General features: G+C 41.1%; 1 protein-coding gene across 1 annotated transcript; it reads right to left on the bottom strand.

The window, feature by feature from the left end:
- Positions 1-1,834: 1,834 nt before the first annotated feature.
- Positions 1,835-26,590, bottom strand: ern1 (endoplasmic reticulum to nucleus signaling 1). Its single transcript, XM_080904413.1, has 22 exons — positions 26,326-26,590; positions 17,748-17,868; positions 15,205-15,238; positions 14,998-15,070; positions 14,724-14,796; positions 13,627-13,749; positions 12,344-12,445; positions 11,988-12,249; positions 10,460-10,538; positions 9,956-10,115; positions 9,464-9,579; positions 9,155-9,349; positions 8,313-8,577; positions 8,127-8,217; positions 7,843-8,032; positions 7,492-7,591; positions 7,179-7,378; positions 6,670-6,817; positions 6,054-6,181; positions 3,912-4,035; positions 3,301-3,368; positions 1,835-3,210 (listed from the first exon to the last, which is right to left on the bottom strand). The coding sequence occupies exons 1-22, from the start codon at positions 26,401-26,403 to the stop codon at positions 2,674-2,676; spliced, it is 3,267 nt and encodes a 1,088-aa protein (XP_080760539.1). The 5' UTR covers positions 26,404-26,590; the 3' UTR covers positions 1,835-2,673.

Raw genomic sequence — 26,590 nt, 5'->3', positions numbered from 1 at the left:
ACAGTATGGTATGTTTTTGTGTCCCGTCTTTGTACTATGCTGTAAAAACCGGGATGAGTGAGCATCTGAGCACAAAACAGAGCTTTTGAAACTTTTAAGAAAAGGAAAATTCAAACTTACCAATATTTGTTATGAACTCTGATCACCTTAATCATATGTAAGGTTATGGATGTGTGATAAATTAACATTTCCTCTTTCAATGACAAATATGCTTCTTGTTTTATTGCTTTAGCCCAGCCGTAAGTTGTGGCCAAACCACTGTCAACATTAAAACTTAGAACACAAAAAGCTAAAAGAAGTGACATTGGATTGATTTGACCTGAGCAGTACAAATAATGTCACCATAATAAGTAAACTATTCGAGCCACACCTTAGCTTCAACCAAGGAGAGGCTGTCTGTCACCAGCAGCCTGAGAAAAGTAACCAAAACAGCTCATGTCAGTTAAACATTAAAAACTATACACTAGCAAATTACCTTAAACGTGTTAAAAAAACAAACAAAAAACTGAGTTATTACTAAAGCCTAGTAATAATATCCACATCATTACGATAAACAGGATTTGTGTATTTTATGCTTTGCAAAGAGACCAAGTTGTTTTCATAAGTAACCAGGGTGAATATCCACTGCATATGTGCAAGAATGTGTTTACAGGGCAGCTGCTATAAATAACACTGCCCTGCATCATATTTACAGCATGAAATCCAACACCTTGTCTTTACTAATTTTGTGTTGGTGGCTTCAAAAAATATTTTATGTTTTGCTCCATTATATCACTTTTTTTTTTTTTTTTTTTTTCAGAAGTGGCAATTGCAAACATGATCCAGATATAATTTCCTTCGACTGTGGATACTTCACTACACATCCAAATCCAGTAGCTCATCTGCTCCCCAGTTATTCACTCAGCCAGAATTTAATGACTTGATCCAAAATTAGATTTGGACCTGCCAAAGGAAGCAGTTGAACTACTTGGGTCTCGAAAAACCTCCAGGCTCCAGGAAACAAATTTTATTTTTATTAGACATTGTGAGAGGGATTGTATTCCATTACTGGAAATTGATCATTTTGAATTATGTTGATGTTGAAGGTCTTTATGAGTACAATGCTGACACTGAAAGCTCAGAAAGCTAAAAGGTGTACATGATTTGATGTTTTTACTGTTTTTTTTTTTTTTGTTTTTTTTTTTTAAACTCAGGATTCACTGAATTAGGTAAAATCAACCATTTGCTATTAATGAAAATTACTGACAGCTCACTATTTGAGTTAATTCTTTGTACCTTTGTTGATGGTAGATTCTATGTCTATGATTACACATTAAAGGATCATAAAAGTAGTGCAGGCCCCACATCTTTGTCATACCTGCAGGTTTGTCTTGTGTTATTTCTGATGGTTAATTCAGAAATTAGGCAAAATCAGGTGAACCTTTCCAGTGGTAGTAGTATAAGCACAGCAACCCAAAATAATATTTACATCTTCTGTACTTTAAGGCCATCAAATCATTCATACCCTGAACACTACATGAAGCATCTTAGAAAGGTAACATCAGGTACTTCTGGCTTTTGTTTCCAACCTTTGAGATACACTATGGACAAAGGTCGTGGGGCACCTACATGTTATTGCTAGTCATGGAAACTCATGCCATTAAGTTCCTGGCGCACAGTTTTTGTGCTGATAATAATGCCAAAGGAGGTTCAGAGTTAATAGTTTCTGTTGCTAAGTCAGACAACACCAGCTGCCTGAAGCAACAGCAGGTGAAACTGTTAAACTTACAGTTTGTAGACAAATATGACAGACCTTACAAAACTGTGGCATGCAGCACACTCAAAACACACAAAATATCAGTATAAAAACAATAGAATTTAATGTGCAAGTCATTAACTTCACTTTGACACCCCTGAAAAAGTTATTACACAAGCATTTTGCAGCCTGACTTCCAAACTCCTAATTTGACTCTATAAAGAGGAGGATTACAAAAACCCCACTGTATCCAGACGTCACTCTGAACACCCTTTGGAGGAGCCCACTCTTAATGAGTCAGCTCAATAGTCTTGATTGACAAAAGAGAAGCAGTCTAGCAGCAGCATTAACTGGAATCAAGCACATTTAGCATAGTCAATTTTAAAACATCTGTACACATACAGCACAGTGATATTAAAAAGGGGGGAAAAAAGGCACAACGGCCACATCAAGTGATTTATCATCAATGATCCAAATTCTGAACTGGTCTGTACAAAAATATACATACAGTATCTGTGCAGAGAACAGGCTCACCAAGACGTACACAACATTGCACAATAAAACTACCCAAGTGTTCAACAACATCTGGACCCGTTTCCCCACACTGGAGACCAGATACACCTTTTTGGACATGCCGTAATAAAATTAAAAGCTTTCTTCACTCAGTTTGGCTACAATAGAACATCCAACACCTGCTGGATTTCTCAGGGTGGCTCGTGGACAGTCTCGTGCTGGGGATCATTTTAATGCAGGTTAGCAGAAGGCACTTAATGCAGGATGCAGCGGCCGCGTCTGGTGGTGAATCCCAGGCACTGCAGGCCTGGTCCTCACCGACTCACAGCACAGCCACAACCAGGAGTCCAACCTTTCCTTTTGTCTCCCTCACACTTTAAGGCAATGCTCCCATCTGAGCTGGATCCACCTGGCTCTAGTCTAGTTCACACTGGTTTGTTGTCCAGTATAGGAGGATTTGTCAGTGGGGTCACCTCAGGCTGATTGGATTCTCTTTGCCTGAGAGTTGATTCTGAGGTCTGACTGTGTGAGTCAGTCTGTGTGGACGGTGCTGGCTCTGCCGGCTGCACTGTCTGAACCGGGATATGTGACAATATGGGCTCCGGTGCTGATGAGGGCACTGATTCAGCAGCTGCTGTGTGACACACCTGCTCCGGCAGTGACAAATGTGTAGACTCCTGGGGTGGTGAGGAAGCTGTGGATGTGTGTGTTGGCAGGTGTTGAGTGCATGGCTCATTATGTCTTTGCGGCCCATGGTGAGCTAACTGGGCCTGTGTCTTAGCAAGCTGTTCTGCAGAGCAGTAGTAAGGCAGGAATGGTCTCTCAGGCGCGCAGGTCCGCATGGCCAAGTAGGTGTGCATCAGTAGGTGGGGAAAGCGGGAGGTGAAATAGGAGACAAAGTCATCGGGGATGGAGCCCAGAGTCTCCTGGACCTCAGTGGGTAACTCTCGATAATGGTGTTTCTGTTGAAGTAAGGTCAGCCATGAATGTGACGGTGGCAAAACAGGCTCACTTTAGCACAAAGCTGTTTGTTATAAAGGAAAAACTCTTACCTTGTTTCTCATTGCACGCAGCAGGTCTCTGACTGACCCGCCCTTATAGGAGCGAAACTTCCTCAGATCTGCCACACAAGGAAAACTCAGAGCTCAGGCATCGATCATAAAAATGAATTCTAAACACAGAATCAGTACAAAGGAAGTCCTGAAACTAGTGAAGCTGTAGCTTGAACTGAGCATGGTTCCAAGTGTCTCTTGTATTTAAAAACATGTAGAAAGGTATGTGTACCATTTCATCTTTATTAAATGTGAATCCTTTGTTATCTACATCATCTCTGGATTAATCATTAATATCTGTTCCAAATCTTTTATAAGTCAATAAAAATGAGCGCAGAGTCCATGGAGAATCTGTTGTTGTGATACTGGGTCAAATGGCGCTGTTGACAGGAAGTAGCATGCTTAATTAACCACATGCTCAAATGTTTTCTGGCAGCAGGATGCTGCATGCAACTGAACATACAGTGAGGCACTTAAACAAGTTGTAAGATGAACTGGTACAAGTGTCACTGTGTAACGTGTAATACTGTCAAGTCTAATTTCACACAACAAACAAGAAGAACGTTTTACAAAAAGAGGCTTCAGGAGTTTGTGCACAGTCAGTCTCATACCGGTCTGCAGTGGCACTGTGATGTGCTCTCTCCAGTCACCCTTGACAACAGTCCTCCCCCCTCTCTCCAGCTGTCTCACAATTGGTCCGTCCAGCGGTTCCTTTTCTATCCTGTCACTCACATCCTGAAAACAACCAAAAACAAAAAACACCCGGTGAATATAATATGGCAGGCAGTCTGGAGTGTTGTTCTCAATGACAATATTATTGCATTATTTAAATAAAAAAATGTATTGTAGAAGTTAATATCACAGTAATCAAAAGCACTTGTTTTTAAATTTATACAGAAGCTTATTATTAAAAAGGGAAGCTGAACATACTCTACACCAGGGGTGTCAAACTCAATTGCACAGGGGGCCAAACCTCAAGGCACACTTTAGGTCGCCAGACAAGATAAACATTTATTGAACACACTAAAACAGTGTTTTTTAAACATAAATATGAATAAAAACAGACAGGTATACAATTCCAGAATAAACTTAAAAAAATAAACTTTAACTTTAAATATTTTTATAAAAATATATCCTGTCAAAATTATGCAAGCTAGAAATATGAACATGCTGCCAAAACCAGAAAAAATAAATGAAAACATACACAAGGTTCGAGCCGCATGTAGACGGAGCTGAGCATTGCTTCAGGAATGGACCTAATAAACCCGGCGGGTCGTACTTTCCCTCGAGTGTCCCATTAGAATGTAGCTCCATCTGAATCTGCACAGGTGCAGTTTCAACTGTAAATTCTCTTTTTGTGCTTCAAAGTCACCAAAGCGCCGTGCGCTCAGTTTATCAGCAAAGTGCGCATTTGGGAACACTGTTGCACTGACTTGGTTCAACATTACTTGGCAACAGGGAAAGTGAGGCAAGTTGCACTGGTGCATTTGTGACAGCTTCACCGCATCATACATGCCATGTCCATGAACTGAGATTTCCTTGCTGAGCTCCAAAACTATTGAGAATTTTTCCCCAACTCAGCCAACGGACCTCTGTATGATAAGGAATGTCGGCAAACTCTGAATCTAAACATAAAAGACTGAAATTGACGGTGATTTAAACCTTTAGATTGGATAAAATTTACGGTTTGCATCACGGTGATCATTACATGCTCCATTTTAGGACTTTACCACACAGCCTTTCCTGGTGTCTGATGCAGTGATATGCTGTTAACTCGCCGGTACAGTTCTCCTGCATCTGTACTGCATCCTGCTGACTAGTCCGCTTTTTTCACCGCACAACACCGGCGCTCCATCTTTTGTAAGTCCAACAAGTTTGTCTCAGGGCAGTTTCGTGTCGGTTACACTCTGACATAAGTCTCTGCTCAGGCTCACATTTGCCAAAATCTGCGTTTTGTCTGGACACAAGACGTCGCACACCTTCATCATGCAGCTCTTCAGAGTGGTACCGCGCTGATTTGGCTTTTTCCTCTGCTACAATAAAACTTGTTTTCACAACAGCTTCACTTTGTGATTTTGCTCTGGTGACAAACGTCTGCTGAAATGTCAGATTCTTCTTTAGCTCTTCTACTTTCTGTAGTTTCTGCATTTAGGTTTTTCAGCTCATCCTGATGTTTTGTCTCGTAGTGCCGTCTTAAATTAAATTCCTTAATTACAGCCACATTAGCTCCACTAATAAGACACACGGATTTACCGGCAATGTCTGTAAACATATATTCAGCCTCCCACCGGTGCTGAAAGGCTCCGTTTTCAGAATCAACTTTTCTCTCCACCATTGTGAGCGGCTAGCTTCACAATAACAGAAGTTTGACTTGATTGACGCGAGAATGTTCCCAGCTAGCCTAGCGTTCAACAAGGAGGCTGCAGCGCTGCATTATGGGATCTGTAGTTTGGGTGTTATTAGCGCCTTATATCGCCGGGCCATGCATAACAATAATAATAAATCTATATAAAATGATCTCGCGGGCCGGATATAAATGTCCGCCAGGCCAGATGTGGCCCGCGGGCCTTGAGTTTGACACATGTGCTCTACACCATTTAGAACATTTTAAGGAAGTTCAGGGTCTATACACAGACTAGTCTGCAGTACCACTGTATACTGGCAAGGTTTACACCACATCAGGAACAGTGTCAGAGGAGTCGTTTTTACAACATGCAGTGAAATTTACCAGGTAGGGTAAAAACAAGAGTAACCTGAAAGAACTGCAGCTCCTTCTCCAGGCTCCAGAAGAAAGGGTGCTTAAGAACGCTTTCAGCCGAAGGCCTCCGGTGGGGATCCATGCTCAGCATCTGCTCTATTAGATCTCTGGCTACAATGTCACCTGGCAAGACATAAACATAGCAGTTCTGACAATGTGCCACACCTCTTAACACATACAATTACAAAGACACACACACAAAAAACAACAACAACAACAACTCTTTTCAAAGACACTTCTGTGGCTTAAATATTGCATCTTTTGCTCCTCTTTCTAACTTTCTGTTTTGTCCAAAATTTGAATATGAATCTCCTTAAACGTGTATTTCTTTTTACTTTCAGTGATATGTTTCGGCTATGTTGTCAAGTTTGTATCTGTTTGTTTTTTCTCGTCCGAATGAACCAGTTCTTGTCTGCAGGTCTGAAGTCCATCAGGATGTGCTGTTTAAAGAAACCTTTCCATGACTGAGAGGACTATGTGGACACACTGGGAAAATCTTCAAAGGTTTAAATTAATTTGCCTTAAAATGAGAAACCCCAAAGTCCTCAAACAACACAATCATCTGACTTAACCTGCATTACTTTTACCAAAACCAGAAGCTGAATCCTCACCATGTTTGTCATTCTGCAGATGGTCCAGGCTGTACGAGCCCAGTAGGATGTTTGCTTGCCTCTGCAGTGATTTGCCAAAAGGATGGCTTCCCTGGGACACAACGTAGTAGAAGACACAACCAGCAGAGAAAATATCAACTGCGCAGGTCTACAAGGGACAGAGAGGAAGAAAAGAGGAGGTCACAGCTGTGTATATAATGAAACAGAACCATAACCACCAACATCATCATCAACAAGGTTTCTTCTGTTTACACAAATTATCCAGCATGTAGGCTAACACCAATTTAAAAGCATTGTTGCAACATATATATTAGTATTATTGTTATTAATCCTGGATTGGGCTCTGCAATCCTTTGAAAAAAATTTCACCTTACTCTCAAAAGCATCGACTTCAAATATCAAGTATTAGCTAAACTTGCATTGGTTGGAAGTTTTATTTCCCCAATAGAAACAGTAAGAGTTGACCTTGCAGTAATAATTACAGAGCTGCAGAACTACCACCAACTCACCGGGTTGTCTTTGCAGTCCTCGCTGAGGACCTCTGGAGCGATCCAGCCTTCAGTGCCGGGCACCCCAGACCTCCTACTGAAACTGTGGCGGCCCACTGCGAGCTTCTTACACAGGCCGAAGTCTGAAATCATGGCGCGGACCCGACCGTGTGCATTGGGCATGGACACTAGAATATTGTGAGGTTTCAGGTCTCTGTGGACTGAAGAAAAAATACGAGGACAAAAAGAAAAAGACAGAAAGAGTTGTTTAGGCACACAAAAAACTTAATGACAATGAAAACAGGAACACTATTTTGTATTCAGTGATGGATACCAATGTTGAGGGAGTGCAGATGGGCCAGTCCAGACATGGTCTGCTGGAGAAGCATAACAGGCTCAAGTCCATGACGATTGAAATCCTTTCGTTCCACATACTAGAGAGATGAAGGACAGCCATTAGCACAATCAGAAACTTATAAGAGTTTTGTGAAAAGTTGACACTTTTTGCGAAATTATTTTTAACATAGGAAGTCCTTTATTGTGCTTGTTGTGAGAAAGTGACAATGAAAACCATCCTGTGCTAGTCTTAAATTCAGACAACTACATGCAAATGACACAGGAATAAGGCACTTTTAAGGAAACCTAAAATCAGCTTCTCCATACTCCCAAAAAAGCCAGCGATTACCTCCTGAAGGGAGGCAGCGCACAGCTCAATGGCGATGTACTGGAACTGACGGTCCCTCTCCGTGCAGAAGTAGCGGATGACGTTTGGATGCTCATCAGACTCCCTCAGCAGCTGAACTTCTCGGTCTGCAAAGCTGAAGCACTCTGGGAGAATCCTCTTCACTGCAACTGGACGGTTGTCAAACTGACCCCTAGTGGAGAAATGGTAAAAATACAACATTGGTCATCAGCATTTTACAGTTTAAAAAACCACCACTGTGAATAACCACTAGCTGGTTAACTTACTTGTACACAATAGTCCCCTCAGCACCATGTCCCAGGACCTCTTTGGGATGGAAAGTTATGTTCCCCACTCTGACAACACTGGAGTCTGCCTCTGATAATACAAATGTTGGTCAGTGAAAGCTAGATTAAACCATTAAAGTGCTGAACAAGCCTAAAGAGTGTGGCTGCAATTTTTCCAGTCGTTACCTCCATCTTCGTGCTCATTGGCTGAGCTCCCCAGCTCAGACACAGACAAGTTGGAGTGGTTGGAGGCACGAGGGGTGACATTGGGGCTGCTGTGGTCTGAGCATTCGGAGCGAGTGCGTGCCACCTCCAGGTAGTCGCTCTCTAGAGTCAAACCCATGCCTACTTCTGCAGGTGGAAAAGGCTGCTGCCTCTGCAGCATCTCCAACCTCTCCTCCATCTGTCTCTGGAACTCCTGGTGCTGCAGCTGCTGCTGCTTGTGCATACTCTGTTAGAAGACAAATAATGTGTTAACGCTCTATGTCAACTGATTGGTAGCTGTGAGTGATGTGAACACAGCAGTTAAGTGTAAATATGTGTTGTCACCTAGCAACTATTTTAGGTGACAATAACTGTTCATTCTGGTTTTGAACCAATGGTGAAAAGCAATTTAGTAGCAATCTGGAGATTAACAAATTCTCTAAAATCATCTATAATATTTCTCAGAAATTAATGTTTGAAAAGCCAGTGCACAATTTTAGAAGTTCTGAGAGATGCAAAAGCTAAAATTAAATCTTTAAAAGTGTGATCATAACCAAAAAACAAACTGATCAGGCTCCATTTCCTCTATTCTATAACCTCATTTTATATAAAATCGTTAACAGTAGCTCCACTTGAACTAGTTAGAAATGGGAAATATTAATTATGTATTACCATAATTTATTAAAAACTAATACAATGCTTTATCGCTAATCAATTTGAAACACTTTAGGTTTTTCTTCCTACTTCTTTCATAATAGTTTTTTTAAACCTCACAGTTAATCTTAAATGATCAACAGCTCAATGGAAGGCTGTAACTGACTTACTTTGGGGTATGTAATCACAAAGGCAACCCAGCCAGCCAGGAGGAATGTGGAGAAGATGATGGTAGCCATGTCTTTAAGCATCGAATCCACCGGGGCCTCTGGGCGCACAGCGCGGCCACCAGTCCCAGGTTCTTGGATAGACGTCTCAGGGACAGCTGAAGGGGGCCCATCATCCATACCGCTGTCATTAACCTTCTACATGAAGGCAAAGAGACACAAAAATTAGGAAAAAGGCAGAAAAGCAAGAGTACATTTATTAAAATTCTGCATAAAACCTTAAAATAACTAATGGGTGACACACTGACAAACCTCCTCTACTTTCTTGTCAGTCGTTGGTGGGATGACGTTAGCTTGATGGCGTGGGAAGCTGTCGGGGAATTTTTCAAGAATCTTAGTGTGAGCTTCTGGAGGCGTCTCATGATGACCTGATAAACAAAGAATATTTTTAAAATATCACTACTGTCATCATTATCATTAGGAAACTCATGAACATTCACCTAGAAACCAGTTTCAACTGTTATAATTTTCTGCCTGTGTTTCAATGCAAAGAAAAGCCTATAGTGGGTCCACAATGTATCCAGCAGAGGGCAGTGTCGGCTCAAAATCTTCACTGAAAGAACACGGGATCATTTAAGGTCCTGAACTGTGTGAAACCTGTGTGCAAAACCCACCAGCTTACACGCCTTAGCACATAAACAAAAGGTGTGATACCCGCTTCCTGATTGCATCAAGAAAATAAAATAAAACAAGCTAGTAGGTTAGACCTAATATTACTGTCTGGTTTCTATACTGGCGTAGTACCTATAAGAAGCAGGTAGTTCCTCATAAAGTTGACCTGGTTCCGCTCACGGAGTGCAGCGTTGAACTTCACGCTGGTGCTGGGTGTGATGACACATTCCTTGTCTTCTTCCGACTCCTGGCTATCCGGGCCCTCCAGCATGGGGAATGTGCTGCCACGAGGCTAAACATACACAAACACAAATACAAACATTTAAGCGAGTCAGAGTAATCAAGCAGATTCCTCATGGGCTTCTTGTGTAAGCCCAAGAGTACAGTAATGTTACGGAGTCAAGGCCTGTGAGTCAAAATGACCTGAGCTGAGGCAAGCTAAGACAAAACATGGGCATGATGTACCCACACAAGCTTTTTAACATTCCTTCCAAAAAACCACTCACTACAATGAAGACAGATTAAAAAACCCTGACACAGAGAGATCACCTTTTAGGATGGTTGACTGATGTTTTGCTCTGTCATGCACAACTTATGTTTTACTGAAATGAACACAGAAATGCAGCCATCACTCACCACCACAGTGACTCCATCGTGCACCAAGGAGGGAGAAGCATACAGACTGGTCGAGTATTTGCCCACATACAAAGTAGCCCTGTAAAACAAATAGCAGAGTCAAAATAAAGCAACCTAACAACAGAATCTACACACCATGAAAAATTTAAAACCACTTCCAAAAAATAAAAAAAACAAGTTCCCTGAAATCACCTCTCTATACAGGCGAAACTTTCACAGAGGATCTAGGTACTGAAACCCGTTGAATGTTTTTCATCAGCAGGTGTTGATGCAAGACGTAAAAATATACAAGAGTGCGAAACAAGAGCTGAAACTAGAGGCTTGTAATACACAATTGGCCTTTAGGTTAGCGAGGAGGCTTCTGGTATAACCCTGGGTTTTCAGGGATTTGGAGGCGGGTCACTTGTTTCTGTGGTACGTTAGTTACTCTGCAGATTTAACCGGCTCTGGAGCAAGTTGTGTTTAAGCTAAAAGAACAGTGCATGTAAAATCATTGCCAAACAATTAGTTATCTTTTTTTTTAAAAAAGTAGAAAATAGAACATCATGGTCTAAACCAGGGATGTCAAACTCATTTTACATCAAAGGCCACATACAGAACACTTTGATCTTAAGTGAGCCGGGTCAGTGAAACTCCCCTTTATGTCAGTGTAAAGACGTTACACAACCTGTTAATGCACCAAAGTACTTGAGACAGTGAGACAGTAAACAAGCCTGCATACTATTTGAATTATATTTTTGTATTTCTACTTTACTTGCCCCTAAATGTTTAACATGAGTTTAACAATAGCAGGGTTGCAGCAGAAAGAATGAGGCTGAAACTATCTAGATCTACTTTTGTCTTAATGATGTCACACTGATACGGCAGTTATTTGTAAACTGCTCACTTTTCAGATGATTTGTTTTTCTTGTGAATAATGTTCAGCTCAGCCGTTGCAACAGGTTATCTGGGACCAACACTGATACTATGTGGACGTGCTCGCAGCTAGATTTGGAAAACCTGGGTTGACCTCCAGAGTTGATAACCACCGTTGTGTGATTGCCATTTTGCTTTTGGTAAATGATGATGTAAATGGTCTGCATTTACGTAACACTTTTAGTCTAACAAAGCCCCATAAAAGTCGTTTTAACTACAAAGCACATTTACATGCTGGTAACAAATCAGGGCAAGCTGGAGATCCAACACCCAGTTCTTTGATTAGTGGACAGTTGCACTTCTGGGTATGTTTAAATTGCTTCATAGTACAGGCCTCGGGCCTTCTGGCAGCCACTTAGATATTGCATGTCTCGACTCAAACAGTACGCAATCAAAGGCTGGATAAATAAAAGTATATTTTGATTCCACCCTCTTAGTGTGATTCACACAAAATGCTGAAACATGCCTGAGAGAACTCTTAGCCAATGCTTGTTTCCAGAAACTGAATGAATCAGTTTGGCTCTAACAATATTCAGAAAGAAACAATTCTGACCTCCAGGAAGCAGCATGCAATATCCACTTTAGCAGTGAAGCATACAAAAGCATAATTTACATGAATTTGTTCTTGGGCTTCTTCTCCTTAGGAAATGGGTATTTCCACTGCGTGATGCGGCCGACCTCTCCAGACATGAAAGTGAGGTAACGTAGGGTCTCCACGGCCACGTTAGTATGGGCCACTTTGCGGAGGCCCTCGCGCTGCCAGATATACATGGCCACCACCGGAGAGTTATAGTTCTGGACCCACTGGACATCTCCAGATTCGCTGTCCACGGTCACCACAAGGCCGTCGCCATTGGACACAAAATGAGCCATCTCTGAGGAAGACAAAAAAAGAAAAAAGCAGACGTGTTATAGTCAGTCTGTTGGAAACTAAAGCTATAAAACACACAGACGTTCCAAGGATCTTACTGTATTTGGTGTCATCGTCAGGGAGGGTGGAGGCGTAGTCGGAGTAGGTGGCATTCCAGCGCAGCTCTCTGCTCTTGGTGTCATACATGGTGATGGTATACTCTAACGGAGAAATGAACAGCAGGGATATGTTCACAAAAGGAAGACATTTTTGTGCTTATACAAATCAAAAAGAAAATATTCACAAATCAAATATGCTAAGCTGCCTGCTGTGATGACCACTTTTGACAGGGATGCAGTTTAAAGTATTTTTACAGATTTCTTAAGTAACCTACTAAAAGCCTTTTTTTAACCAATTTCAGGTGGTAAGAAAGATGTCAAGCGGTGTTCAACTTCCTCTGCAACAATGGGAATGTAAAGAAAGAAAAGTCAGCTTATATGCTGTGTTTACAAATTAAGTTTTGACTTCACACCATGTTCAGGATTAATGGCGGTTATCAAAATCGCACACACTGAGATGCCTAGATGTTCTCCAGGTTTAGCTAGAGGTGGTGACTGGGGGGAGGGAGGTGTGGGCTTCTCTGCTTAGGTTGCTACCCCCACAACCAAGTCCTAGATAAGTAGGAGATGATGGATGGGTGGATGAGATTTGCAGGACTCTAGTTCCATGTCTGCAGTTATAGTTAGAGCTAAACCTTTCATGCTCCTGCAAATGTGCCCGTCTGTGTATAAAATTCAGATGGAGGGGAGAGAGGGGGTTTTCACACACCCCCAGACGTACTAATTTGCACTCCTCCAGCTTGGATTGGGGTGGAATAGAGCAGGGAGAAACAGCAGAGCTCACCAGGAATGGGAGAACTGCATGAAAAGCATAGACAGTGACTGCAGTGACACTTTTCATTGTTATTAACACTGTTTCACATCAGCTTTTTTTATGTTGTAACTTTACTCTTCTCAGCCTGCTGGCTCACAGACCAACAACAGTACAAGCAAAGAGTGGCCCACAGACAGGTTGTACTACATATTTTGCGCACTGCACCCATCTCACAACAGAGCTCACTGTCGGCAGACAAGCACTAAAATGCCTACCTCTGCTGGACCATAACATCCTGTTTAACCCAGACATTAAAGTCTGCAAGGGCAGATCACGGGATAGCACTCTTTCAGGCGAGGTTGGAGATTGGATGAGTAAGAGGCAAACAATGGTTTGCAAACCGTCTGGGCTTACCAGAGTATGCAAGACAAATAAACTTAGTTGATTAAAATCAACAACTGAACAGGATGAACCACAGAGACTATTGTTGTGTCAGTTAACTGTGTTGCTGGGTTGGTTTTGCTTTTACCTGTGCGTCCCAGATAGAGAAGAGATGAAGAGGGGCAGAACATCTCAGCAAAGGATGAGGTCAGGGTTTGCTGTTTCTCACCAGTCAACAGATCCACCACATACCACAAGTCCTGCTTTTTACCTGTGTGAGAGCACATAACACAATTACTTACCAAGATTTCAACATTCAAACTGCTCCTTGCAAAAGCGATTTCATAATCACGTCCTACAAACCTGTTGTTGCATTTCATATTTACATATTCATAGGCGGGGTTTTATGTATCCAATCGTGACACTTTAATTCTCACTATTGCTTTTACTACCACTGTGTGTGTCCGTCCTCAAAGAGGGCACCTTCTCATGAGGCTTTTCCAATTTTACTTCCTACTCTTCGTTTTGTCACACGGAAACAAAGGTGTAGCAGGAGAGAGTGCAAAACATCTAACGTATATTTGCCTCATGTAAAGAAAACTGTCCAAGGAAAACAATATGGATTTAAAGATTGACAGAAATGGGTGTTACCCATTCTGTAATTCAATAAGCAGCTTACGGACTCCTTGCCTCGCCTACTTTGTCAATGCAGGGTGTAGAAGCAATGCCAGTCATTGCTAGTTATAGATCAATACAAAAGCCATAATACAGAAAATGGCTTGATTGATTGACAGAAAGCAGACAAAGAGGGACGGTTGTTTGGCCCTGATAACTGCAAAATCTACTTTGCAAAAAATTCATACATGAACAAATTTAAGTAGTGAGAATTTGTAACACTCATCAGCTCCAATATGCTTTTTCTGGCTGCAGTGTCAGTTAAATGAAAGCAAATACTTCACTGATAATGACCACAGGGAGGCAAATGGCAGCCGCTTCTCTTTTAACAATGACACATAGTAACCACAGCAGATTACCTTTTCTGTGCTAACTGTTGCAAATTCAAAAGAGCAGAGGCAACGACAGCAGGCTGAGTGGAAAAGAAAACCACTGTGATATGAGGCCAGAACGTCACCAGCTCAGCTAGACAAGGTGATACACAGGACATGGACTGCACACAGCCACGAGAATAAAACACTGAGCTTAATCAAAAGTGTCCTAATCATTTTATTTATGAATGCACCTTACCCATGTAAAGGACTCCATCAGAACTGCGACAGGGAGAAGCTTGGACCAACTCAGGGATGGTGAAGGGTAATTTCTGTTTAAGGAAAATGAACGAACATTAGAAAACAATATTAATCTGCAATCCTAAAATAATATATGGAATCTATGCATCCCCACAACTGCAAGTTAAAATGAGAGAGTATTACTTTTAGATACTTTTTCCCCTGAACAGAGAAGTGAGAAGTAAAGAGGGGGGGGCAAGATTATAGTGTGTGATAAGTTTGTTTCCTCTTACTGTGAGGCCTTCGTTGTTCTTCCCGCCTAGAGAGTACAGGCTGCCATCATTTGGGTCAGGCAGAAAGGCCGGCCTGGTGCAAAGAAGAAAAACGGCATCAGGATCATGGCTCAAGATGAGCTCAACAGATTGCCACGATTATTTGCATCCATCTTTTGACAGTTAAACACAATACACAAGGATGCGTGTGAACACAAAGATACTTACTCTGCTACATGCGTGGGGACCTGAAGAACTGGATCTGTGAAGCGAGACCAGAAGATGCTAGTCAGGAGTGACAAGAATATCAACCAACAATGAAAAGCACTGCCAGGAGCGGTTGAGTAAGAGGATGACATGAGCACTGATGACATTAAAATCGCAGAGGACACACAGTCCAAATGAACATGGATTCCCCCGTGGCAAACATCAAAGGCAAACAGTCATGTCAACAAACAGCTTTCAGTGAATAAATCAGACAAATAAACACCAACTGCTAAGGCACAAAATGTGATTGTTTTATTGGAAATAATTACACCTGTTATAATTTCCTCAGCTCATCCTGCAAACAGAATCTTTTTTTTTTTACTCCTGCCCTGCTAAGGAAACAGGCATTAAGAAGCTTTCAGGGCATTTCCCACCTGAAATTCTGCCAGTTTAGTAAATATTTCAAGCTCTTTGTATTACTACTAATGCAATCATTTGGACTATCTGGTGGAAAGCTGTTTAGTAGAGGTGAAAATTAGTTTCATATGAACATGACATGAAACAGAAGCATTCGTATCATTTAATCTGACAAAAACACAAATTGATGGTTCATTTTCAAAGAAACATTACTGCTGTCATCATTTCAGTCACTTTCTCATCACATCTTATTTTCCTTCCATGTCACACAAACAAACAAGCAGTTCCCTAAAAGAAGGGAAAATCCCTTTTAAAAAAAGAGAAAACACTAATACGGCCAGCCACTACAACGACTTTTAAAATACCAGTGTGCTTCCTTGACACACAACAGTCAAAATGTGAAGCCTCCATCTAAACAGGTTAAACACACACCTCCCTTACACTGTGAACATACAGGGTGTGGAACAGGTGGAGTTGATCTCTGTGGAAGCACCCAAAGGGGTCAACAATAGCAGGGTGTAAGCACAGATTATATGGAGGTGCTAAAGAACAGTACGAGCATTCATTCAATGTGGTTACAGAGGGTGTGGAGAAAACAATTTATTTTTCTGTGCTACATACAAGGATGTTACCCCCTGACCGGCTTTAATACAAGTATATGTTTACAAAGCCAACACGGAGTAATAAGCAAACAGTAAGGGGACATGTGCACGTGCAAGCATGTGGCTTGACTTGTACTGCCTTGGTGTAGATAAAAGACTCCTGCCTCCTTTTCGTTATGCAGGATTACAGTTGCCTGACAGACGCACAACAACAGGTGTGTGCAAAGCCTGGAACAAAACTGGTTACATTTATATTCAGTAGTTGTTCCAGAAAAACAGATGATGCGGAGGAGGCAGCTTCTGCCTCTCATTATTAATGATTGGGGTAGCTGACGGACTTACAGGCCCACATCTCTACTTTTACCAATCTTAAAAATGTCAGAAAAGTATCAGAAATGTATGTAGAAAACAGGGAAACTTTCTCACGTATTATGTCTCTTGAATGTTTTCCAATTATCCCTTCGTGTATCTTATCTACTACAACTCCCAAACATACAGTTCGTACATTAACATGGTAATCACTGCACACGGTGCATGTGCAGTACGGCAACGTTGCTTACCCCGGCCCACTCCGACCTTGATTACAGGCTATATTTTCCCCTCTCTCAGTTAATAATTAACCAGTTTTCATGCATAATGGAGCCTTTCAAAAGACTCTCTTCAAGTAGGGACTGAAAATAGGATTCAAGCCTAGAAAACACCACCTGTCAATAACTATTCTGACAATATAATTCATAGGTATAGATGTCTTTTAACTGCTTTTAGTTTGTTCACATGGTTCCAGTCATTACCAGTATAAATAAGCCCTAGACAGCATTACACCATTTTAATAAATTGGGTTTAAATATTGCCTAATATTCAATGTGATGTTACAATTAAATCCTAGTGTTAATATGTTGACAAAGTGCACAACCTTGCATTCATAAAAGAAGGAAAGAAAACACATAAGGAGTACTGCAAATCAACAGGCCAGTTTAACAAGGAAGCCAAGTATTATCTATGAAGTGTGCAATTCATGGATATTGTGTTTTTTGTCCCATCTTCCTCCCCCCACCCTCAAGCAGTCCTGGCAGATTGCTGCCTATCCCTGTGGTTTCTTCCTGCTAAAAGGGGTTTTTCCTTCCCACTGTTGCCAAGTGTTGGCATAAAAGGTGGTCATTTGATTGGCTCTCCAATATTACAGTCTTTTACCCTACAATATTTAAGCGCCTTGAGGCGACTGCTGTTCTGATTCGCTATATAAATAAAATAAAATAAAACTGAAACAAAATGACAAGAATAGTTGTCTGTAGCTCATTCTTTTTAAATTATTTTATTAAGTTTACGTCTTATTGTTGTTTTCTAAAACAGCTTACATGACATAAATAAAATGAGCTTGAGGCACCTCTCTGACACTTTCTTTATTCTTTTTCAAAAGCAGCAGGATACATTGTTTTTCCTGTGGCTGCTTGGAAAAAAAAAACAAAAAACCCAGGGCTTTAATGGGGCTGAACAGAGAAAAATACAAACAAAGACCTAAACCTGACTCCAGTCCTCTCCTCTTACCTTCTTTTAGAGTCCATTTAATAGAGCCTGATTTCTTGCTAACAGCATGCAGGTTTCCATCCAGGGTGGACACAAAGAGCAGGCTTTCAGGAAGCGACACTGTGCTGCCACTGCAAAGCCCCTACAAAGAGCACAAACACAAACAGCTCTTAATACAACAAGTTATGTATGGTTGATGCAAATAAAAATTATCACATTTGCAAAGTTAAAAAAAATAAAATAAAATAATCATAATCAGACACTAGGAAAGAACTGCAATCTCATTTGCAGTCAGACACTGGTTATCTGCACAGACGGCTGAAGCAAACGTTAGGAAAATGTTGAAATTGTTTACACTGCAAGACGAAGGCATCAGACGGAAGAAAATGTTACACCTTCAAAAAGATGCTTTCATCATCACCCTGCAATAACTAGCCTTTGCTAGAACTTGCATGGCAGTCATTTGCCCCAGGGAGTTTGCCACCCTTATGAAAATCAATGAACTTCAAATCAATACAGCAGAAGACGCAATAAGAAAGAAGCTGACAGGGTTGATGACAGGGGGAAGGTTACTGGATAAGCCCTTATGGCTTTTTCATGCATTTACATTGGTCCCACATGGAGCCAAGGAAGCTTTGCAAGCCAGTTTCACAAGCATGTGGGCTGTGGGCTACAACGGTTTGTGCTGTTGGTCCTTCAGCCAGTCGCAAAGGTAAAACATACAAACAGCTAAAGAGAAAACGGGTGTTACAAATAATAGAAAGTTTGTTCTGCACCCAATGCCTGTGTTTTTAATACAGTTTTTGATTATTATTTTTTATGGTTGTGGTGCGTTCCAAGAAAAAGTCTGAAGTCAGAATTTCCGAGTTCCCAGTCAAAGTTTGAATCTAGAAAGCCCCCTGAACTGATTTTCCGCTTGGAAAGTCGAAGAAGCCCCCAGAAACCCTGAGCTAACAATCCAACATGGCAACCCTGAACTTAAAACTGTAAAACTTTAAATCAGTACTGTTCTGTATTTGTGACTCATTAAATAAGCCATACACAGAGCACTGGCCAGGCTGTAGTGGTGTTTCAGCGCAACAGGACAAGGATTATACTGTATTGCGATCAATACCTGAATACCTTTGCCTTGATAAAAAAAAAAAAAGCCTACAAGAAATCATGTTTTTGCTTTCCCCACACTGTCTGGAATGCACTAACCCATGAGTGCAGTCACTCCCAAGTTCTGAGATAACCGGAACGTAGCATTATTCACGACGAACCCCAAGGCCGCTGGCTTTTCTGTTCCGGCCAACTTTTTAACCAATCAGCATTGGGCCTACCACAGGATGCGCCATGAGTTTTTGAATGCAAACACAGTACAGCAATCTTACTCTTAATGCCCAATCAAGTCTTTAAGAGTGGCAGCAACACTTTTCTGGAACCAATTCACAGATTTCATAATTCATCAAGGACAGAATGATAGAATATCTTAACAAAAAAAACCAAATAAATAAAAACCATTTTTCTTGCCATTCAATCTTCACCACCACAGCCAAAGTTACTTAGTGAAAAGGTTATCAAACTGGGCCTTTGGCTGAGTTAATCTACTGTCGTGCTGCCACGAAGTATGCAACTCGACTTTAGACTACATTTTGTCTGCTTTGCATGAGAAATGAAAACGGACCATTTGTCTAGAAATGATGAGGTTTGAAGCTTGTCTACTTGTCTACTGATTGTGGAAGCTGAAGTGCTCGTCAGCCAGACAAAAACTGCCAGAACTTATCAGTCAGAGCTGTGTGTGGGTTGGTGAGTCAGTTAGGGTGGAATATTACTTTATAGTACTATTTAAAAACACAAAATGTCTGATGTCAAACTAGAGCTGGGCGATAGAACGATAACGATATGTATCGCGATATAACTTTTTCTCGATAGAAAAATTAAACTATCGCGATAGACCTTGCCGCTCTTGTCCTCTTTAAAAAAAAAAAAAAAAGAGCAGCCAATCCAAATTACGTACCGCAGAGCCGAACCAATCACAGCCGCAGTGTCACGTCACGTGACTTGTTACGTACAGCACAAGTGCCAAGCTGCACATGTGTATTTGTTTGGGAAGCAGCCAGCCACCATACCGCCCGGGTAATGGAGGAAATGAGTGTGCCGACTAGAAAAATCAACCGAGCGTGACCGAAGAGAAAACAGATGATGGTTCCAATGCCGGAGAGATTGTCGAACGGAAGAGCCATAGAAGTTCCGTAGTGTGAAGGTATTTCGGCTATTTCAAGTCTGACAAAAAACAGAGTAGCGTGCACTGTAAATTGTGCCGAAAGCAAGTCTGGAAATACAATAAACTGGTGCATGCGCTACGTCCACACGTACCCGGGTATTTTTGAAAACGCAGATTTTTCTATGCGTTTGCACCTTTCGTCCACACGTAAACGGCGTTTTTGGTCACTGAAAACGAAGATTTTTGAAAACTCCGTTTTTGCATTTACGTGTGGACTAGAAAAACGGAGAAAACGCAGCGTCAAAGGTGTGCGCATTTTTTGACGTCACACTGTGCGCCACGTTATTGTTTCGGTGAAATGAATTTCTACAATACTGTTACTGTTAATTCTACTCTCTGCAGTGTTTAAATGCTTACATATACACACAGTTACTGTCCCTCCACACATACGACTCGGTTCTGCTTCTATGCCCCAGCTTTGTTTACTTTTTCCCACCGAGGCTTCTAGACTTCTGATTGGCCAACATTTCTGCACGGTTAGGAATCTAGCTCCACCTGCTGCTTTGGCATGTTCATAGCAGCGTTTTCCTTCATTTCTGCCTTTATGTGTGGACGGGATTATTTTTTAAAACGAAAACGGAAAATCTCCGTTTTCAAAAATACCCGTGTACGTAGCCTCAGTCTCTGACTGGAAGCGCTAATTCGTCATTCGGCTTTTGTCAGACTAAAGTAACTGTTAAAACTGTTTGAAAAGCTAAGCTATACAACAAGGAGAGATTGAGAATTTCCTTTTAGTGCTCAGTTTATTTGATATTGACAAAAGTTAGTCAATTTTGTCTGTTCTTCTGTAAAACAAACTAAGATTTATTTTTAGAATTAATATTTTGTTTCTAAGTGGAATTGACAATTTAGTAGTCTGTTTCGTTTGTTCTATTTTGAAACTTAAACGCTTTAGCGGCTGCCTTTTGTGTAGTTTGCAATATTTGCCTTTATCTGAAAAAGTCTCATGTTCCTTAAGTACATCTACCCTGTTGAACTTATTATGGGAAATAAATATTTAAATAAAAACAAGCTGCTGATTATTTCACATTTTACTTGTGAGCAACGGCACATTTAAATCTTACAAATATAGTTATTTGGCTTATATCGTGATAGATATCGTTATCGCCTGAAATGAAAAAAACATATCGTGATATGAAAAAAATCTTATATCGCCCAGCTCTATGTCAAACATACAGACTCCTGTCTTTCTGTCGAACTGATCTCCCAGTGCTGTATTGTGCACACTACAGGATGCAGTACCAGAGGTCAGTGCCCACTGGCTGAGGAGGCGGAGAAAGATGGTGACTGTAAGTGGTCGGGCTGTGTGCACTCAGAAAGCTGTGGCTGGAGAGAGCTGCATGTCACACTGACACTGATGATGTGTCAGAGTCTGCAGCAGCATTGAGGGTCATCGCTGCCTGATATCATACCGAACTGTTAACTCACCACCTATGCAGCTTTTTTTTAATCTGTATAACCTCTATCAGCAGCAGCTCAGCTTTTCTTTGAGTTTTTTTTTCTAAATAAACGTTATATACCACAATCCCAGATAAAATGAAAGCTAGAGGTAAGCCAAGCCTCCAAGAGCACAAAGGGAATCGTAAATTGACTTCAGGGATTTTTTTGGTCACTCTACTTGAAAACAGATTTCGCAATGGATTAACTCAGAAGAGTGCTTCAACATCCCGCTGCACAGATGACTAGTAGGCTGACGAGCCATACGGGCACCTAATCCTTTCACAAACTTTTTCTCCTACTCAGAAATATGTGGCACAAGAACAGACATGGGTTCAGCACATGAAAGAAATAGCCAGTATACAAGGAGGAGATAAACCAGTACATACAAAGAGAAAATAAAGAGAAAGTAAAATGAAAGACTGCGCAGGGAAAACAACTGAACCCACAAAACCCATAACAGTGGCAAAGCAATCCAGCCCCATGACTTGGCTTATGCCAGAATTAACAACACTGTGGGTGAAGAGTGCTCCAGTCACCCACTAAGGAATGCTAGAAACTCCACTCTTGATAACCAAGTCGTGGGCACCTTTCAGTTTCTGGCAGGAAAAAACTCCAGTGGACGTGCTTGCCTCCCCACAGAAAAATGCACAAACCCAACCTGATCAGTCCTTCTACCGTGATAATTTGATGAGATAGATAAATAAATGAATAAATAAATATATATAAACAGCAGTGTATCCAACAGTTTATTTAACAGTTAACACCTCTGTATTGGTCTGTAATTACATCTCTAAAACCACTACTTGATTATGACACCGTTTTCAGCTTTCCGTGTGCTTCAAATATTATTAATACAGTTAAACAGCTAATAACAATGTTACTCAAGACTTACTTTAACTGAAATTATTGCAACAGAAATGAGAGAAGGACTGACTGTTATATACTGTAAAACGACTGGCAAAGCTGGGAAATGCAGAGGAAACAGCAGATGCTACTCTGGCAGATTACGGGCTGTGGTGTCAGCACTATAAGGCCGTCAGATACAATAGCAGGTCATTACACAGCAATGCATAGTGCAATTTCTGGGTGGTTGAATGTCAGGTTGCTTTGGATTAGTACAGGATCTGACAGACTCGAGGCTGAGAGGGGGTCACCAGATCAACCTTGAGTCTTAACACTTTTCTGTTAATGACGACTACCATAAATATTCTTCAACCCAGGTTTCAAGTGTTGTCTTCGTGTACCAGCACTCAATTAAATTACTTCTACATTTCACAAAGATTACCATCTGGCACAGACAAGAGGCTCTCAGATAAGCACCGCTAGTGAAAGGGGAGAAACAAAGGAGTGTATTTCCCCACTTTTAAGAGTGAATAGAAAACGTAATACAGGCTACACTAGTGGGAAAGCACCAAATTACAGTTAAACTCCAAATTTTACCATGTTAAAACGCTCACTTCTTTCTTCCTGTGAGTCATTCTGCTCAAAAAATGGGAAGACACTAGCATGCTTTAATAGTCTGTGCAGAAACCAAGGCCAAACAAACCCTGAAAGTTTCACACTATCTACATAAAGAAACTGTGTCCTTCTACATTTGCCTACAAAACCCCTGCTGTAGTCTCACCTATCCTATACAAGCATTTGTGTCAACAATGTGCATCTGTGACAGTTCCCACTGGGTGCCGAACTCATGAGAAAAATCATAACTAATCCAGTTTTAGGCCCCCTGTAACCTTTACCAGCACTCTTGGTTTTGCAAACAAATAACTCTCCAAACATCTGCTAGCCGCCTAGTCTTGGACGCACACTGATATTCATCAGCTGGTGGATACAGTATTCAGCTTCAGGGACATCTGCTAGACAGCATCTGGCTGCTAGCCATGATTGAGCATGCGAGTTATAAAGCGCTGTATAAGTTAATGGTGAAATATTGGTGCACTCCCTCTCATTTCCTCATTCTTTTTTCTAAAAGAGAAATGTGAAGTTATTGCACAAGAGTGTTACATAATACTACAAGACTGAGGTGAAACCAAAACGATTGGCTTATTCTAAAGATCTTCTTTTCCTTCTGCAATGAGACCCAGCATGGCTTAAAGGCACACAGACTACAATGCTTATGGTATCCCTGTTAGCAGTCACTGAAGTGTCACGGTGCTTCACAGCCTGTTGCTTGCCAGACCAACCTGAACACGGGACTGGCTGTAACTGGCAGCTTTCCAGCTGAGTGTAAACAAAGCACTTTGATAGCATGTTACATGCATCACAACCCTCCATGTCTGATAAGATGCTGGAGTACATCACCAACCAACAGACAGGGGTTAAAACAGTTTGTTTTTGTTCTCATATTCTTTCTGCCAACCAAAGTACAGTACAACAAGAGGTTAGGAACAGACTGGGTTATACTGATAACTATTTCACCTCTCTGTTTGGGTTGATACACACCTCAAATACCTGGCGTATTAAGAGAAAGCATGGCCTGTTCGTTTTAGCGTCATCATGCTCATAATTTAGAGCAGCAGACCATGGAGAGACTATAAAAACATGTGTGCAGATGTAGTCATGTGTTTGGCTGTCTGAGTACAGGCTACTGCGACAGACAAGTATTTTCCTTTATTATCTGACCTCTCAGGCGATTATGTGATTACAGAGAAGCGCATTAAGGAGCCAAAGAACAATAAAGACTTTATAAAGCAGGGTTGATAAAGACAGTGAAGTATAACAGAAAATTATTTCGCTTCTTTCCCCCTTAAGTAAAAACCCTGAGAGAAGCTGTGCTGTGAAGCATGGGCTTTTGGATCACATACATAAGAGGGATGAGGGTTCTGTGAATATAAATTTTAGAAAATAAATAATAATAGAAGAGGAATAATGAAATTTGTGAATTGCATTAAGAGTTCACCAGTCAAAAACTACCTCCGCGTGGTAATTAACTTCTTGCTAAATTACCTCTGCCAGTCCTACCGATTAGCTTGTCTGCAGCAATAAGCTGTGTTTGCAGCTTGCTTTTGTGCAGGAAGCAAAAAAAAAAAAAAAAAAAAAAAAAACCAACAACACAGGAACCAAGAAAAGAACATACTACATCTGATAAAATGACAAAAAAGGCTCTACAATGAAAATCACCCGACTACAGTCGCATGGGTGACAAAACATCAGACGTTAGTATTTTAGGATTAAGGACAGCCTGGTAATATCTCTAGACATAAAGGTTCTCCTCTGGAGCTGTGTAACAAAGACAGGTCTAAGAAGGTTTGAAGGACCTATGCTCCCCATGCGTTTGCTGCAAAGTGGAATATGTCACATGTTGGCCCACGATCAGGCACGCTCAGTCAAAGTGGAGTCAATCCACTCCTGTGATAAGACAGAGTAAGCTCGCAGCCTTTTATCCATTTTCTTTTAAAAACAAACCTTAATCTTGTCTCCATACTGAAAAAATAAGGATGAAAATAAAATGCTGTTCTTGTGAGCAATGGGTAAACTACAGCTGAGGACAAAAGTATTAAATATAGTGTTGTTATACACAGCCTGCAGAGTGTAAAGTGAGGCATTAGAAAAAACAAAAAGTGCATCTATAAACAAATATTATGTTTTGCTGAAACAGTTAGCAAGCTTTTAGTCAGAGACATCCTTCCCTCAATGGAAAAAAAAAATCAGCTGACCTTAAAAACAGTGACAAGGAAAGAGATATATTCTCTGAAAATATCCAATTTATATCTACCACTCAGACACATGTTAGTCAGAATCTATAGATAGCCTATCATCCGTCACCCCCGCTACACCAACAGACCATCTTAACAGGCCAAGAGAGTAACCTGAGACATGATAGGGAATTATAAATCTAGTTTAATCTCCTGTTTAGCTGAAGTGGTTTAGTATCTGGGTACTGAAGGGTCTCTGCCTCCAGCCTTTTACTGTGAGATCTGGCTCATTTACAGGATGTTAGCAATACAGGATAGGTGAGGATGGGATTGGTGTTTGTGGATAATAGGGAGGGTCGCCATAGGGGTTTTGGTCAGAACTAAAAGAACGCCCAGATCCAATTACAGCTTTTCAAAGCTTTTGTGAGAACCATTTCTTTTGCAAAGAAGAAGAAGTTATTTGATACCAATACATCACTAGCACACGTACTAATTCATACATAATCCATCTCTTGCGTGCAGTTACTGAGTGCAGGTGTTTCTGCATGATGGCTTAATTTATGCACAATGTTATCCTTCGAGCTTAAGAAAACCAACAACAGAGGGAGCACATTTTCTGTAGCCACCTCTCATTACCTTGAACTGAGCTTGCAATTGTAATATCTCATCAATGTCTCCAGCGTTTGGAGAATGTTTATTCAAGCCATCACATTGTGGTGTCTGGTTTGTCACCTCTGCAGCTTAAATATCCTACAGCGATTACTGATGCTACTGATGTGGATGTGAAGGGACAGGATGTGTGCTGACGCTTGTAAAAGATACTGCGTATTAACTTATCACCAAGCCACAAAAACACTTAAAAATCCTGTTTTTGAAACAAGCAAACGAAGACGTCTAAACATGTAAATACAAAATTTCTCGTTTTCCGCAATAACTCAGATGTTTAACAAAAATGTTAATGTAAACATGTTTGCTTCTTTCGCTTGCGAAGCGGGTCTGAAGCGCTGAAAATGTAAAATTGGTGCCAGTAAAGTTCAATTTTAGAGCTTTTCAGCCAGGTAGCTAACATCTGTGTTAGCTCACTTCTGTAATGTTGGGGCAACACGAAGCACACAAACAGAGGCTTCAATGACACAACTTTAGCTCCCTGCGGTGACACCCGTGTAGTGAAAAATATCTGTCCACGTTTTGTTTATAACTGTAATTTTGCTGTTAGTGTCCTCCAAGTTTAGCTAGCTTAACCAGCTAGCTCTCTTACCTTTTGTGGGAGACCAGCGTAGCAAAGCAGGGCTAAAATGCACCACACCAGGGCCCGACTGCTCACTGTCCAGTCCATATTCTCTGGTCTCAAACCGGGATAGACAGCTGGGGAGGTCCGAGCGGCCGCAGACTACATAGAAACCGCTTTCTGGTTCGCAGACAGGTGTTATAAATAGTTTTGTAAATGTTGATACGTTAAAGGCATCGAGCCAGCCGCACTGGATGCGACGTTAAATGTGCTTCTTCCTGAAATGAAAACCGTG

The sequence above is a fragment of the Rhamphochromis sp. 'chilingali' genome (genome assembly GCF_963969265.1).
Source record: "Rhamphochromis sp. 'chilingali' genome assembly, chromosome: 15".
NCBI classification, from domain to species: domain Eukaryota; kingdom Metazoa; phylum Chordata; class Actinopteri; order Cichliformes; family Cichlidae; genus Rhamphochromis; species Rhamphochromis sp. 'chilingali'.
The sequence above is the reverse complement of the archived record's forward strand: the minus strand, read 5'-3'. Positions and strand labels throughout refer to the sequence as shown.